The following is a 13198-nucleotide window of genomic DNA, read 5'->3' as shown; positions in this document are numbered from 1 at the left end:
TGGGCGGATAAAATTCTGACAGTGCAGAAGGAGGCCATTTGCCCTATCTAGTCCACACCGACAACAATCACACCCAGACCATATCCCCATAACCCCATGTATTTACCCTGCTAGTCTACCTGACACTGAGGGTCAATTTAGCATGGCCAATTCACTTAACCAGTGCATCTCTGGACTGTGGGAGGAAACCAGAGCACCCAGAGGAAACCACGCAGACAGAGCAAAAACATGCAAACTCCACATAGGCAGACACCTGAGGTTAGAATCAGACCTGGGTCACTGGATGTGTGAGGCAGCAGTGCTAACCACTGTACCACCTTGCCACCCTGAATCACAGAAGAGGCCCTGATTTATTTTATCTTTTTTTTTATTTATTAGTGTCACAAGTAGGCTTACATTGACACTGCAATGAAGTTTTTTTGAAAATCCCCTAGTCACCACACACTGGCATCTGTTGGGTTTGCAACCTTGCTGGAAAGACAAAAGGCTACACCAGGAGTGGCAAGATCGGCTTTTAAAAAAAGCCTATTAAAAAAATCAATCCCAAAATTCCTCATCAGCAAGCAGAAAAGGGTGGCATGGTGGCACATTGGTCAGCACTGCTGCTTCACAGCACCAAGGACATGGGTTTGATTCCCTGTTTGGGTCACTGTCTGTGTGAAATCTGCACATTTTCCTCATGTCAGTGCAGGTTTCCTCTGGGTGCTCTGGTTTCCTCCCACAATCCGAAAGACGTATTGGTTACATGCATTGGCCATGCTAAATTCTCCCTCAGTATACCCGAACAGGTGCCAGTGTGTGGCAACTAGGAGACTTTCACAATAACTTCATTGCAGTGTTAATATAAACCTTACTTGTGACTAGAGTCATAGAGGTGTACAGCATGGAAACAGGCCCTTTGACTCAACTTGTCCGTGCTGCCCATTTTTTTTTAAAACCCCTAAGCTAGTCCCAATTGCCCGCATTTGGCCCATATCTCACTATACCTACCGTACTCAAGTAACTATCTAAAGGCTTTTTAAAAGAGAAAATTGTACCTCCCGTCTACTATTATCTCTGGAAGCTTGTTCCAGACACTCACCACCTTTTGTGTGAAAAAATTGCCTCTCTGGACACTTTTGTATCTCTCCCCTATCACCTTAAATCTATGCTCACTAGTTTTAGACTCCCCTACCTTTGGGAAAAGATGTTGACTACCTAGCTGATCTGTGCCCCTCATTATTTTATAGACCTCTATAAGACCATCCCTCAACCTCCTACACTCCAGAGAAAAAAGTCCCAGTCTATCCAGCCTCTCCTTATAATATCAAGTCCTGGTTGCATCCTAGCAAAACTTTTCTGCACTCTTTGTAGTTTGATAATATCCTTTTGATAACAGGGTGACCAGAATTGCACACAGTACTCCAAGTGTGGCCTTACCAATGTCTTGTACAACTTCAACAAGACATTCCAACTCCTGTATTCAATGTTCTGTCCGATGAAAGCAAGCATGCCAAATGCCTTCTTTACCACTCTGTCCACCTGTGACTCCACTTTCAAGGAGCTATGAACATGTACCCCTAGATCTCTTGTTCTTTAACTCTCCCCAACACTCTACCATTAACTGAGTAAGTCCTGTCCTAGTTCTATCTACCAAAATGCATCACCTCCCACTAGTCTAAATTAAACTCCATCTGCCATTCGCCAGCCCACTGGCCCAATTGATCAAGATCCCAATGCAATTGGAGATAACTTTCTTCACTGTCCACTATGCCACCAATCTTAGTGTCATCTGCAAACTTGCTAACTATGCCTCCTATATTCTCATCCGAGTCATTAATCTAAATGACAAATAACAGTGGACCTAGCACTGATCCCTGAGGCACATCACTGGTCACAGGCCTCCAGCTTGAAAAACAACTCTCTACAACCAGCCTCGGGCTTCTGTCAAGAATGCTGGCATCTCCATATTCTGTCAAGAAGCCAATTTTGTATCCATTTAGATACGTCACCCTGAATCCCATGAGATTTAACGTTGTGCAACAACCTACCATGCAGTACCTTGTCAAAGGCCTTGCTAAAGTCCATGTAAACTACATCAACTGCACGGCCCTCATTTACCTTCTTGGGTACCGCTTCAAAAAACTCAGTCAAATATGTGAGATATGATTTTCCACTCACAAAGCCCTGCTGACTGTCCCTAATCAGTCCTTGTATCTCTAAAAGTCTGTAGATCCTGTCCTTCAAAATGCCTTCTAACAATTTGCCCATCACAGATGTGAGGCTTAGTGGCCTGTATTCCCAGGCTTTTCCCTGCAGCCATTTTTAAACAAAGGCACAACATTTGCCACACTCCAATCTTTAGGCACCTCACCCGTGACTATTGATGATTCAAATATCTTGGCTAGAGGACCTGCAATTTCTTCCCTAGCCCCCCACAACGTCCTGGGATACACTTCATCAGGTCCCAGGGATTTATTTACCTTAATGCGCTTTAAGACTTCCAGCACCACCTTCTCTGTAATATTTGCACTCCTCAAGACATCACTATTTATTTCCTCAAGTTCCCTAACATCCATGCTTTTCTCAGCAGTAAATACTGGTGAGAAATATTCCTTCAGGATCTCACCCATCTCTAGTGGATCCGCATATAGATGACCTTGTTGATCCTTAACTCTCCCGGTTATTCTTTTGCCCTTTATCGTATTTGCAGAAGCTCTTTGGATTCACCTTTGCCTTATCTGCCAAAACAATCTTGTGTCCTCTTTTTGCCCTCCTGATTTCTCTCTTAACTCTACTCCTACGCCCCCTATACTCTTCAAGGGATTCACTTGATCCCAATTGCCTGTGCATGTCATATGTCTCTTTCTTCTTCTTGACCAGGGCCTCAATATCCCAAGTCATCCAAAGTTCCCTACTTTTGCCCTTCACTCTAAGTGGAAGGTGTTTACCCTGAACCCTGGTTAACACACTTCTGAAAGTGTGCCACTTACCAGACGTCCCTTTGCCTTTCCAGAGACTCCCCCAATTAACTTTTGACAGTCACTGCCTGATACCATCAAAATTGGTCTTGTCCCAATTTAGAATTTTGGGCCGGACCTATCATTCTCCATAGCTATCTTAAAACCAATAGAATTATGGTCACTGTTCCCAAAGTGATCCCTCATTAACACTTCTGTCATCTGCCCTCCCTTATTTCCCAAGAGGAGGTCAGGTTTTGCCCTCTCTCTAGTTGGGCATCCACATACTGAATGAGAAATTCCTCCTGAATACACTCAACAAATTTCTCTCCATCCAACCCTCTAATTCTACTGCTGTCCCAGTCAATGCTGGGGAACTTAAAATCTCTGACTATTGCCACCCTATTTTTCTCGGAGTTATCTGTAATCTCCTTGCATGTTTTCTTCTCAATTTCCCGCCGAGTTTTTGGAGGCCTAATAAATAAACTTTAACTTCAAAAGAAATGAATCTCCCAGCTCACCCTGAGGCATTGCCCCATGTGCTGACATTACATTTAGTGCAGTGCCATCCAATCAAATTCAAACCAGCTTCAACTGAGAACAAAAGCAAGTGCACTCGGATTGTCTGGGGTTTTGATGGACTCTAATGAGATTGGTGATTTAAAAGCAAATTACTACGAAGGCTGGAAACAAAAACAGAAAATGCTGGAATATCTCAACACATCTGACGAAGGGTCATCCAGACTCGATGCGTTGGCTCTATTCCCTCTTCACAGATGCTGTCAGACCTGCTGAGAATTTCCAGCGTTTTCCAGCTTTTGTTTCCGATTGAAGTTTTGGTCCCTTTGACGAATCAGACGCCAATAGTTGAAATGCTGAGACACCAGATAGACAGCACGGTGGTTAGCACTGCTGCCTCGCAACACCAGGGATCTGGGTTCAATTCCCAGCTTGGGTGACTGTGTGGAGTTTGCACGTTTTCCTCGTGTCTGCGTGGGTTTCCTCCCACGCTCCAAACACGTGTCAGTTCGGTGGATTGGCCATGCTAAATTGCTCCTTAGTGGCAGGGGGACTTGATCGGGTCAAATACATGGGGTTATGGGGATTGGACCTGGATGGAATTGTGATAGGTGCAGCCTCGATGGGCCAAATGGCCTCCTCCTGTACTGTAGGATTCTATGATCTATCTTTGTCTACAGGTGTACAACAGCCTTGCTCCTGACCTGAACAGGTGGCACCTCTGATACTGCGGCACTGCCTCAGCAAACACTGGAATACCAACCTTCCCTTTTAACAATCCACACCCTTATAACTCTCAGGCAGCAGGACAACGGCTTAAACTTGCTACAGAATGAAACCAGATTATTGCACCTTTCTCTCCGGAGCAAACAGATCGAAATGTTGAAGGTACATTGTGTATCCTTTAACTGCTCAATTGTGTTAAATATAGTATAATTGAGGGAGAGAAGCTTAATTGTCAGACACGTCAGTGCGGGTGGTTTATAGTTTGCAAATGCTAGCTGCTATATCAATCAAATGCTCGGGTATTTTTAGTGTGATTAGCAGGGAGGTTCCAGAACATCACGATTCATCTTGCTCGGATCTGAGCCAACGCTCATTAAATACACGGGAGCATCTGTACGCTGGCTATGGAAAGGGCTCCCCCCCTCGCCATTTAAACTGAGCTGTGTGCAATACAGCTTTAAGCACAGCCAGCCACCGGCAAGCGAGTATTAATGAGAGGAGGGGACCGGTGCCACCTGCGCCTACAGTCCGCTAGATGGTAGGAGATGAATGGGCAGAATGTGGTTGGAAAGTTTTTCTGGCTGAGTGATGCAGGCGGATGTCTGAAGAGACTCCCGAGCATGAGGCAGAGCAGGGACAGTTGGAGAATCTGCTATCTTTTACTGAATATCTGCCGTTTCCCTGGCTCTCACACACTGACACACACATATACAGGGACACAGACACACAAACAAAGACACACACAGACATATAGAAAAACACAGACACACACACATAGAGACACACACAGACAAACACAGAAACTCACGCACGTAGACACACTCAGAAACACACACACACGCACAATGAGACATACACAGCGAGACACACACAGATCCAGTGAAATACACGCACACACAGATGCACATACAGAGACTCATAGAAACGTACACACACACACGCGCACAAACAAACCCATACACACATAGAAATCTGGCAAAATCGCGACTTCGAGTTAACAGGGAACCACAGAATTATTACAGTGGAGATCGTATTCCCTATCGCATTCCCCAGTGCGGTTCTATCTCTGTGATGTGGGCTGTCTCTGAGCGGGCAGTGCTGTGCAGAAAGCTGGGGTTACTGCTTATCAGACAGAGAGGTTTACACTTACCCACCTTCAGTGTCAACAAGCGGCGCTGACCCGCCTAAAGACTGGGTAAAACTCAAGGTTCACTCGTACCGCCCCCCACCTCATCCCTTGATTCCCCCCCCTCCCCCCCCGCAATACCCACCACTACCAGCACCCCCCCCCCACACACACACACACACACACACACACACAAAAAGACTAGAGACTGCCTGGTCTGTCAAATAAATCAGCCAGAAGCAAACAGAGCGCAGCGTCCCGCCGACACACATTAAATCCAGTCTGCAACCCCAAAGTGACTATTCAACCAGGGGATACCCGGGATTGGGAACAAAAAAAAATAAAAACACCTCTCCCCCAGTGAACAGGTTAAGAGACACCCCCTCCCTCTTCCCCTCCTCTACTGAACAGGTTAGGGACACCCCCTCCCCCAGTGAACAGGTTAGGGACATACCCTTCTCTCCCCCTCCCCCAGTGAACAGGTTAGGGACATACCCTTCTCGCCCCCTCCCCCAGTGAACAGGTTAGGGACATACCCTTCTCTCCCCCTCCCCCAGTGAACAGGTTAGGGACATACCCCTCTCTCCCCCTCCCCCAGTGAACAGGTTAGAGGCACACCCTCCCTCCCTCCCTCCCTCCCTCTAGTAAACAGGTTAGAGGTACTCCACCCCCTCCACCTCCCCTCCCTCAGTGAATAGATTAGAGGCACCCCACCCCTTCCGTCCCCTCTCCCTCAGGGAGCAGTTTAGAGACCCCTCCCCACTCCCCAGTGAACAGATTAGAGGCACCCCACTCCCTCCCTCCCTCCCTGTCAAAGCCCGCCTCTGGGTGCTACTAATAAGAGGTGGTTTATGCGAGGGACCTTTCCCACCTCTGACTGATTTGATTGAGGAGGCAGACAGAGGGAGGGGTGAGCAGCCGAGTGCACTGTACTCCCTCCAGCCACTATATGTAATATATACCACTCCCTCCAGCCACTATATGTAATATATATAAGATATACCATTCCATCCAGCCAACATAGATATCTAACATATATAACACCCTCCTAGAACACCACAGATAATATACAAAACATACACCACTCCAGCCAGCCAGTGTATAAACTATATATAATAGATAGCATTCCGTCCAGCCGCGCTCTCTATATGAATGCTGTGCGGTGTGAGGCAGGGCTGTGTGGCAGGCGGGTTTGAAGGGTTGATAGATGGTTGCAGAGTGTGGTACCCTGGCTGCTGCTGCTGGATGGGAGGGAGGAAGCATCATTCCTTAGTCAGTTCATTAACAAGCTCCTTCCTCCCCAGCCCACCCCCTCTCTCTTTTCCCATTGGCGCGCAGTTGATCAAACCCTGGAACGTGAACAGTGTCAGTAAGAAGAACTCTTTTTTTGTAATAACCAAAAAAGCCTCTCTCACAGTCACACAACTTCCCAGGAGTTGAGTGGTGGCAGGCAGACTGCTGAAGTTCTCTCTCTCTCCTAGTTTTGTTGGGGTTTTATATTTGGTGTGTGTGTATTTGAAGGATGGTTCTCCAGGCTGCTGCCACTCTATCATCCCCGGGCTCTTACTGCGGGCCATGGAGATACTGGACTCTGCTGGCCGCCCTCGGCTGCTTCGCTTCGGCGGACTTAAACTGCGCCCGTCTCCCCACCAGGCAGCGAGGAGCGGCGTACCTGCGCCGAGGGGCGGAAGGTTGGGCGAGCCGGTGGCGGCGGGCGCTACTGGAGGAGGAGGGCTCCCTTCCCGGGCCGGGCGCCCCTCTCTCCGGCCATGTCGGCGGCAAGCCCCGGCCGGAGCCGGTGAAGCTGACCAGCACCACATTCGCACTGAGCGGGGATTCCGCGCACAATCAAGCCATGGTCCACTGGTCTGGCCACAACAGCAGCGTAAGCTTCATAACCTTTCTCTCAATCCATCTTACTCCAGACTCCTTCATTCCTATCCGGGTGGCATCTATTCTCTCTGGAGAAGTGTTTGAATTGTTGAGTGGACATGCCGAGTTTCAACATTTGATAAGTTTTTTTTTAAATTTTGAAATGATTTCTAAGCGCTGTGTTTTTGAACTCCACCTTTTGTATACTCGAACTCTGTGAACACTGTAGGTTTAAAATGGGCAACTCAATTGGAAGCAAGGGATTGTTTTGTGAGTAGGTTGTGGCTTGAATGGGAATGAAAGAGACAAAGGGGGAATAGAATGACTTTTGCTTTTTTTTAACTGTAGCCCGAAACCTCCACAATGAACCTAAATCATGTCTTGTGGCCTGAAGTCTTTTCCAACAGGATAAATTCACACTTGACCTCAGTGCCTCTGACCCTAAGTGGGTTCGAACCCCCTCCCCACTAGTTCCACGTGGAGTCAAAACTCAAATAAGACAGGAGGAGGGGGGAATGATTGCTGAGGTGAATGAGGGGGTAAGTGAAAGGTTGATGAGAGGCCAGTGAGTTCCGATGTGTCTCTTTTCAATGGAAAATGGTGGGGTGGGCATTAGCCTGATGAGAGGCTAAGTTAGTTCCGGAGCCCCTCTTTTCAATGGAAAGTTGGGGATGGGATAGTGGGGTGGGGTGGGGTGGGGTGGGGTGGGGGTAGGTATCAGCCTGAGTGGGAAGGTTGCAAAATCTTTCCACAACTGGTTTGGAAACACGTGTCCCTGTGATCACCCACTGTGACTCTGAGTCTAATGCTGGATGACACACGGCGCTCTATTCGCCTCACTGCTCCATAGTTAACCAGGAGGTGCATTTGTACTGTAATATTGTGATATTGTATATAATAATTTACCAGAGAGAGAGGAAGGTGGGTGTCGCGGCTGTTCCTCGTCCCCACCCCCCAAATTTACAAGCATTTTCTCCTCCCCAAATCCGTGCGCCTTTTCTTGGGCAGGTGGACAGATTTTAAGGGCCCCCCTCTATTTTATGGTGTTTTTTAATCCAAGTTTAATATATTTATAATATAATCTCACTTCTATATCAAAACCAGTTTATAGACATTATTGGCATCATAGAATGGCTTTAGTACAGAAAGAGGCCATTCGGCTTGTGCTGGCCCTCTGAGGGAGTAAGTCACCGAGTGCACTCCCTCTATCTTTCCCTCACAGCCTTGCACGATGTCCCTTATGTATAATTCCCATTAGAAAATCTACCTTGATTCTGCTTCCTCGGGCAATGCATTCCAGATCCTAAACAATCGCTGTGTTTTTGTTTAAGAAAAGTTTTTCCTTGTGTTTTCATCGATCATCCACCCTCTGGTTCTAGATCCTTCCAGCAATGGTGACAGATTTCCCCCTATCTGCTCTCTCTCCCAGACCCCTGAACGCTTCTATTGGATCTCCTCTCAACGTTCTCTTCCCCAGGGAAAACACTCCCAACTTCTCCCATCTATCCACATGACTGTGCTTCCTCATTAGAGAGGGTGTAGGCATGATTCCCAATGCTTTCACAAGCTTTCGACAGCGCGGCGCCCCGCACGGGACACGGTACTCCATAGAATCACAGAATTCCTACAGTGCAGGAGGCCATTCGGCCCATTGAGTTTGCACCGACCACAATCCTACCCAGCTCTTTCCCTGTAACCCCACATATTTACCCTGCCGTTCCCCTTGACACTAAGGGGCAATTTAGCACGGCACATCTTTGGAAACTAAAGATTTTGAAACTAAAACTGTATTTTACAGGGGGTTACCCCCATTACTGCCTTGATTTTACCCCTATGAATAAAGCCCGGGTTTATTAACCACTCTCTCAATCTGTCCTGCCACCTGCAATGATTTATGCATATATATATATATATATACACACCCAGACCCCTCTGTTTCCCCACCCCTTTTAGAATTGCCACATTTTATTTTATATTGTCTCTCTCAGTTCTTCCCATGCAAATAGATCACTTCCCACTTCTCTGCATTAGATTTCGTCCGCCAACTTGCCCGTGTCCTTTCGATGTCCCACACCGTCTTCCTCACGGTTTCGTATCGTCGGTAAATATTGAAATTGACCCTTGTGCAATATTAGGTCATTAATATAGTGTCGGGAAGAGCCGGCATCCCCATAACCCCCGTGGGAAATTCCACTGGGAACCACCTTCCTCCAGTCCAGGGGGGGAACTACCACTCCCGGTTCCTATCACTCAGCCAATGCTGTATCCCTGTCGCTTCTGTTCCCTTTATTCCACAAGCTCTAACTTTTAATCAAGTCTAACATCAACACTATATACTAAAGGCTCGTTCATGTAATGCTGCTACCTCGGGATATATCGGAACTAAGTATGTTTTTTTTTAAAAAAAATTACATTTTGCAACCTTTTGGAAAGATGTCTCGGTGTTATTTATAATCTGGGATTGACCCCGACATCTCCGCACCAGTCGCGCGTCCGGTTTAGAAATCTTTGATAGATTGAAATCAGGTTTTCCGCCGCCCCTCTGTGTGTTCTAAGCAAGTAAAGGCAAACGTGACCATCTTCTGAATGACTTGACAAACCCTTGAGTGGACTGTCTCTCTGGGTGGGTTCGCGGTCTGGAAGGCGGGTTAGTTCCTCTGCATGCAGGGAGGTGGGGGCACAGTATCAAGTGTGGCCTGTTGGGGGGGGAAATCTACAAAAAGCCACCAGTTACAGGAATAGAGGCGGGCCAAGTTAAGTTTGGGAGGGGGGGGGGGGGGGCGAGAAATGTGCGTTGGATGTATTGCTAGGAGGTTGCACTGAACTAGTTTCGCTATTGGGCACAATTCTCGAGGCTGCAGGAACTATGAGAACGGTTCAAAACCCGGAGATGATGCCGAAGCAAAGTTGTGCCACTCGGTTGCGTTTCTCCACTCACTGGGCAAGGTGGGCGGGTAGCAAATGCTCTCTCTCTCTCTCCACAGATGTGACATTAAGGATGGTGTGGCACCCTGCGTTGTATCCGCAAGCTCAATTGTCGCTGTAGATCCCGGGTCCCAGAAACAGAAATGAAAGGGACGTGTCGGCGATTTTTAACTTAAACATCGATTGGGAACCGTTTCCTAATGAGTTGGGGGGGAGGTTTCTCTTAGCTGACACTCAGAACAAGCCAGGCTGCTGCTGGCTTTCTGACCAGATTGAGTTCAGTTTAATAGCAGCAAACTAATTGGAGATTGAGTCCACTGGATTTAAACTTCACAGAAATAATATTCCAGCTTTGGGAGGATCGTGTGGTGGCTGCACTGCTAAGGGATAATGTGTTAGGATTGACAGAAAGGGGCAGTCTTGTTTTAGAATTGGTTGTTTAACTAGATGCAATGTGGCTTAGATATTTTTGCCATTTTCCTTCAAAAAAAAGCACAATTTAACCCGCACTGTTGTTCGAGACCTCCCTTTTGTCTTCATAATTACTTGTTTAATATATTGAGACATATATTTCCTCTGAACATTCTGTCCATGTATTTCAGTGGCGGGCCAACAGCAGAAATGACTGTCCAGACAATGTTCCTCTTTTTAAAACATCGCGAACAATAACTCGTTTCTTTGTCTGTCTAACTTTCCGACTGAGGGTGGGAATAACAGTCAGGCTGGAGAATTAACATTGGACAGCATTGTGTGAGGTTGCTGGGATTGACTGAAGGGATATTCTGCAGCGGCAGGTTCCCCCAGTTAGTCCAAATAACAGAACCGGTTCTGCTCTCCCGGCCAGGTCTCATTCCTTCAGAATTGCACCGGGGTGAGAGAGAGAGCTGTGTTTTTTTTTGGGGGGGGAGGAAGATCTTTACTGGGTGAACTTATCACTTGCAATGTGGTAATTTAAAATAAGAAAAAGTAAGCCACGTGTTTTTTTTTCACACATACAAACACACATTTCTGCCTAATTGCCTTTGGCAATTTTCGCGTTGCGCGCCCAGTGTCTACCGAGAGCCATAAAATACAATTCATTGAAATAAAACACTAATTGCTTGGATCAAGAATAGCCAATAAAAAGCTGGTGCGTGCAGAATAGGAATGAGGGTGGATATGCAGAAAAAAATTCCCTCCCATGGTTAACCAAGAAATCCACACAGATCAATGGAACTGATTCTTGGTATCAGTGAAAGTGCTGCTACAACATGAGTGACGGCTGGTTAGTAATCATAGAATCCCTATAGTGCAGAAAGAGACCATTTGCCCCATTGACCATGCACCAATAATAATCCCAACCAGGCCCATCCCTCTAATGCCCACACTTACCATGCTATTTCCCCCTGACAATTCAGCACTGCCAGTCAACCTAACCCACACAGAGAGAGGAAACCAGAACACCCAGAGGAAGCCCTCACAGACACAGGGAGAACATGCAAGCTCCACACAGATGCTGGAATTGAACCTGGGTCCCAGACACTGTGAGGCAGCAGTGCTAATCATTGTGTCACCGCGGTGCCTAAGGTGTGGTGATCCTCAAGTTAAAATCCCCACCAGTCAGCTTACCCCCTCAAAGGGGAGAGCAGCCTATGGTCATGTGTGACTATGGTGACTTGCAAAGAGACACGTATGCATCCTATGGCCCAGTTCTCTTCCCCAGACACAATCACAAGGCGATTATGGCATTAACATCAATCAATACTTCCTCCACTCCCGATTTTTGGGGAGACCTGATTGCTTTTGTTGCCTTTTCCCCCTTCTCTGCTGCACAATTAATCATCACAGCCTCAATCAATATCATAAAAACACCATACTGCAGATGCTGGAAATCTAAGGTAAAAACCAAAAGCACTGGAAAATCTCTGAAGGTTTGGCATCTTTGGAGAGACAAGAGATAGTATGATGGTGGCACTGCTGCCTCACAGCAGCAGGGATTTGGGTTTGATCCCAGCTTGGGTCGTTGTCTGTGCGGAGTTTGCACATTCTCCCCATGTCTGCGTGGATTTCCTCCGGGTGCTCTGGTTTCTTCCCACAGTCCAAAGATGTGCAGGTTAGGTGGATTGGCCATGTTAAATTGCTCCTTAGTGTCAGGAGCACTAACTAGGGTAAATGCATGTAGTTATGGGGATAGGGCCTGGGTGAGATGTGGTCGGTGCAGACTCAATGGGCCGAATGGCCTCCTGCACTGTAGGGTTCTATGCTTCTACTTCTTCTTCTGACTCTTTCTCTGAAGCAGTCACACCGACTGGAAATGTTAACTCTGGTTCTTTCTCCACAGATGCTGCCAGACCTGCTGAGATCTTTTAGCATTTTCCCTTGTTTTTAAAATCAATTGGCTTTAGAGTTGCCAACCCCTGGAATAAAAGCAGAAAATATTGGAAATACTCAGGTCTCAGCATTCTCTGTAGAGAGAAAAAGGAAGGAGAAACAGGTTGTTAATGTTTCAGGTCGATGAACTTTGATCAAAACACTGCCTTCTATCACTTGCACATGAAGGAAGTTCAACATGGTCCTTGTCTTGTGAAAGCAATAGCTGTTTTAATGTGTTATTCCAGTTGGCATATTCATACACAGCACGACTGTTACTGTAATTGATTTTTGCCATTAGGTATGGCTAATGTGTATTTGAATCCACCAGCAACATTATGTGGCATGAATTGAATACTGTTGCATTATATTCCAGCTATCCATGAGGACATAGATTCATTGCCCTGTTTCAAAGCTGCTGCTGTGAGATCAAAAACAACCACATACAGGAAGAGAAAATCAAATTTGATGCTTAAAAGAGGACCATGTGTGTCTCCTCATCCCCAGCGATGATGAAGGGTGATGGTTCTTTTTTTTTTCTTCTTGATTTAAGCACAAATAACAGATTTAGCAATCTGTGCTGTGCTAAAACTCCAGAATAAATGCCCATCTCATCCATTAATGCTGAGGCATGTTGTACATTTTCAAAGTAAGTAATGATGTTATGTCATTGAAACAGTAGTCGAAGCATCAGTAGAGGAATTTGTCAAGAGACAAGTGTAGATAAATGCAATTCGCCTAA

At 46.5% G+C, this 13198-nt stretch overlaps 1 protein-coding gene across 1 annotated transcript in view; it reads left to right on the top strand.

Annotated features, from left to right (window-relative positions):
* Positions 1-6753: 6753 nt before the first annotated feature.
* Positions 6754-13198, top strand: part of LOC145354481 (VPS10 domain-containing receptor SorCS3-like) — a 1074210-nt gene continuing 1067765 nt past the window's right edge. The window contains exon 1 of the mRNA XM_080205878.1: positions 6754-7195. Coding sequence (XP_080062004.1) covers positions 6833-7195 — 363 coding nt within the window. The 5' untranslated portion in view covers positions 6754-6832. The remainder of the gene's footprint in view (positions 7196-13198) is intronic.

Source organism: Carcharhinus amblyrhynchos, chromosome 17 (assembly GCF_965287045.1).
Source record: "Carcharhinus amblyrhynchos chromosome 17, sCarAmb.v2.hapA, whole genome shotgun sequence".
NCBI classification, from domain to species: Eukaryota; Metazoa; Chordata; class Chondrichthyes; order Carcharhiniformes; family Carcharhinidae; genus Carcharhinus; species Carcharhinus amblyrhynchos.
Note: the sequence above shows the minus strand (reverse complement) of the source record. Positions and strands in the feature narration are given on the sequence as shown.